General features: G+C 38.5%; 1 protein-coding gene across 1 annotated transcript; it reads right to left on the reverse strand.

Annotated features, from left to right (window-relative positions):
- Nucleotides 1-2,562: 2,562 nt before the first annotated feature.
- On the reverse strand, nt 2,563-3,241 carry Krtap27-1 (keratin associated protein 27-1). Its single transcript, NM_001163105.2, has one exon. The coding sequence runs from the start codon at nt 3,169-3,171 to the stop codon at nt 2,563-2,565; it is 609 nt and encodes a 202-aa protein (NP_001156577.1). The 5' UTR covers nt 3,172-3,241.
- Nucleotides 3,242-3,747: the final 506 nt, after the last annotated feature.

A 3,747-nucleotide genomic window follows, 5' to 3' on the forward strand; every position in this document is an offset into this window, starting at 1 on the left:
ATTATGAAGACCCAAATCTCACATAGCTCCTCATATAGTCTCATAGAGTCACCGACTGTGACAAAGTTGTCCTATTAATCTGTTTTGTGTATCTTGGGTATCCAAGGAAGACAATGGTCATTTTGATCTAAGTATGAAAGCCTGGGAACCCAGGGGATAAAAGTACAAACCACATCCAAAGCTGAGAGAAGACTAAAATTTGAGCTCAACAGAAAAGCAAGAAGCATGTAGAAATACTTTCTTTCTCCATGTTTTGCTGTACTTAGGCCTGTGGTGGGCTTATAAGGAGCATCTGCCCCGAGAAGGGTCATTTGCTAGGTTCATTGATTTCAGTTCCAGTCTTATTCAGAAAACCCTCACAATCATCCGGAAATGACTTCCCCCCTGGGTTCCAAACACTCATCTGCAGACTGTCTGGTCACATTTAGCTTTGTCTTCAAAGGTAATGCACTAGTCTGCTTCAGCTAGGTACAGTGTGTAGGGGTGTAGCTGTTGCTAATTTTGGTGTGGGTGTTTTGCTTGCATTAATGTTTGTAGGCCTGGTGCCCTCAGAGGCTAGAAATGTGCACCACTTTACCTGGCACCAGAGTGACACATGTTCTTGAACAACCATTTTGATGCTAAGAGACTAAGTGTAGGTCCTCTGAAAGAATAGCAAATGCTTTGAACTGCTACAGCTCTTCAGCCCCACATCCCCATTGAAATATGTATCTCTTGATATTTTCCTTTAAAAAATTCTAAAGTATTTCTTTTCTGATCTTGATGATGAGTTTCCATCATTTGTTATAGATCCTTTGGTTTGTTTACAAATCTCCATTATCTGCAACCTGCTGTGTCTCTAAGCAAGGAAGCTTGCTGGACTATATTGGGCATCAACTACACACAAAATGACATATTGAGAATATTTGATGTATTTACTTTTAATCCTCACAGTGCTGGATCCTTGTAATCTCGACTCTAAAGTTGAAAACAACCTTTTGTTTTTCTGTTGTTTGTTTTGTTTTGGTTTTTGCTTTTTCGAGACAGGGTTTCTCTGTATAGCCCTGGCTGACCTGGAACTCACTTTGTAGACCAGGCTGGCCTCGAACTCAGAAATGCGCCTACCTCTGCCCCCCAAGTGCTGGGATTAAAGGCATGCGCCACCACTGCCCGGCCATTTTTTTATTTTTTTAAGAATAGTTAAATAACTTGCACCTAATCTCCTTGTTAGGGTTGAGATAGCCTTCAATAAATATAAGATTTCAATTAACAGCCCATAACCTTAACAACCAAATTTTTCCTTGAAAATGAGAGATCTATTTAGGACTGACCCCCAAAGCTTGTAAATAGCCAAGACACTTGAATAAATTATTGAGTTTCAAATATTCATACTCTATTCTGACTCCATTTTTTAATGGTTTTTAAATTGAGTGTGTTTATTATCTCTGGATTAACAACCAAAAATGTGATACCATTTTCTAGCTCTTTTCCTAAAAAGTGTGGTAAGAGAACATGTTCTTTTTTTCTTTTAATTTTCGAATGTCTCCTATTTTTATCACATCAAAGCATACTTCAAAACTATAATATAAAACTCACAGCAAGGGGGCTGGAGACATGGGTGGCTCTGAACTTAAGATTATGTGCTGCTCCTCCACAGGATCTGTGTTTGGTTCCTATCTTACTCAAGCAGCTCCCTTAATTCTTAAACTCTAGCTCTAGGGAATCTATCTGACTCTCTCTCTCTCTCTCTCTCTCTCTCTCTCTCTCTCACGCACACACACACACACACACACACACACACACACACACACAAACACACACACACACACATCTTTAAAAAATCCTCACAAAAATTCTTGAAGAAAACAATAGTGTGATAGCTATATTATAATAAATGTAATATATTTAAGGAAAACAACATTTTTTCCATCCCCAAATCACTGGGAAATAAAGATGAGACCAAGAAGAACGGTATAAATACAGTGATGATTCTTATTGTGAATTATCTGTTTAAAGGGCTACCAAATACTGCTTTGTTCTGAGGTCCATGCAGGTGGAATTCAAAATTCTCACATGTTTCAGGTGAAAGACTCCATCTCTGATGTACAAGTGTCTTGATTCAGTTAGTGAGTTGACCCAATTTTATAGTAATATTTCTGGTGTTATGAAATAACTATTTGTTTCTGGTTGAGTTGAGCCTCAGAAATTGTAGGACATCTTGAGCTTCCAGAGTAAGTTATATCATCTCATGGATTTCTGGTATAATCACAATAGCTAGTAAACTATACTTTTGCTAAATATTTTCATACATAGTAGTGAAAATTTATCTTTTTAAGGAACAATGGTTATTCTATGGTGAACAGTAAATAGTGTCCTAGTGACCTAAAATGAGTAAAATGCCTTGTGACCCCAGCTTGCCATCAGAAATACCCAAAAGGAAAAGAAATCCTTCTTTGACATTGGAAAAGTTAATAGAAACACGTATGTACTTTTTTCAACAAACAAATTAATTTAAATTTAGATAAATAGAGTTCCCAAGTATTCAGAAATCAACTCAACTCCTCCATACCCTTTAAAATTTCTTCACTTACTAGGCACTTGTGAACCACCAGTCACACAGCATGTTGGCTCATAAGTGTTGGAAGATTCCACAAGATGTAGCCCAGAGACAATACTGCTGGAGGAATTACAGGACCTGGACTCAGAGACCTGAGAGCAGCATGGGCTGGATTCAAACTCCAACGTCTGGCAACTTTCAAATGCTGTAGACTTTAGTGGGCAACACTTGGCCATGTAACTTGCAGGTTGGTAGCTCTGGGCTACAAAACCCACTTGCTTATAATTCCTTGATTGGCAGGTTTGAGAAGCACTCTCTGGCACAGCTGGAGATATTTCTCTTGTTCTTTCACAGGTCTTGGAATTAGAACAAATTGTTTGTTCAGCTCTGGAGTTCTGGGAACTTTGCACACAGGGGTCCACTTTGCACTGGTTCTGTCCACAATTGGCTGGTTGGCAGGTAGAAGTTTCACTGTAGGTTTCTTGAAAGTTGTCCAGGAGCCAGGTTCTTCTGTGACAACTGCTGGGTAAGACAATGCCATCTTCAAAGCTTTTAGGATTAGAGTTGTGTGTGATGGAAGACAGTGACGGAGCTTTACCCAAGCTCCTGAATGACTGGCAATGGCTATGAAGCATACTCCCCAAACCTTTAATTGAAGTTAGTTAAAAAGACTCAAGATGTCAAATGTTAGGTTTAAAGACATACACACTATATCTTTGCTGGGGACATTATATAGTACTCAGAAAGCTGGGTGTTGCCTTTAATTTTCAAGACTCCTTTGCACTTCATTGCTTAAGCTAATTTGAACGAGAACGTCTTATTAGTGCTTTGCTTCATTCCATATGAAATGGTGTCTTATTAACAAGATGCAAGTCCAATTGTTAATCTTCAAAATAGCTTTTATGTTGTTGCCATAACTGAATCATAAGGGTGAGGTTTGGCAAATACGAGTCCCCATGTGTCACCCAAGCTCACTATTATGGCTGTTTATACTGGTAGATGGACAATGAAGAGTATAGGTGTAGACAACTGAATACTAATTAACGTCAATCACTGGAGGTTTCAGTGTACTGATCTATCCAGAATGAGATAAGATGTTGTTAATTTCTACTTAAATGTAGATCCAGTGGACCCCACCATCAGATATTGTCCTCCAGTTGATCCATGTATAAATAGGATGTACAATAGCATTTCTTCTCATTATTTACTAA

The sequence above is a fragment of the Mus musculus genome, chromosome 16 (genome assembly GCF_000001635.26).
Source record: "Mus musculus strain C57BL/6J chromosome 16, GRCm38.p6 C57BL/6J".
NCBI classification, from domain to species: domain Eukaryota; kingdom Metazoa; phylum Chordata; class Mammalia; order Rodentia; family Muridae; genus Mus; species Mus musculus.

Excerpts from the sequence above, each read along its gene's own strand:
- Krtap27-1 (NM_001163105.2), bottom strand. The coding sequence starts at position 3,171 with ATGCTTCATAGCCATTGCCAGTCATTCAGGAGCTTGGGTAAAGCTCCG.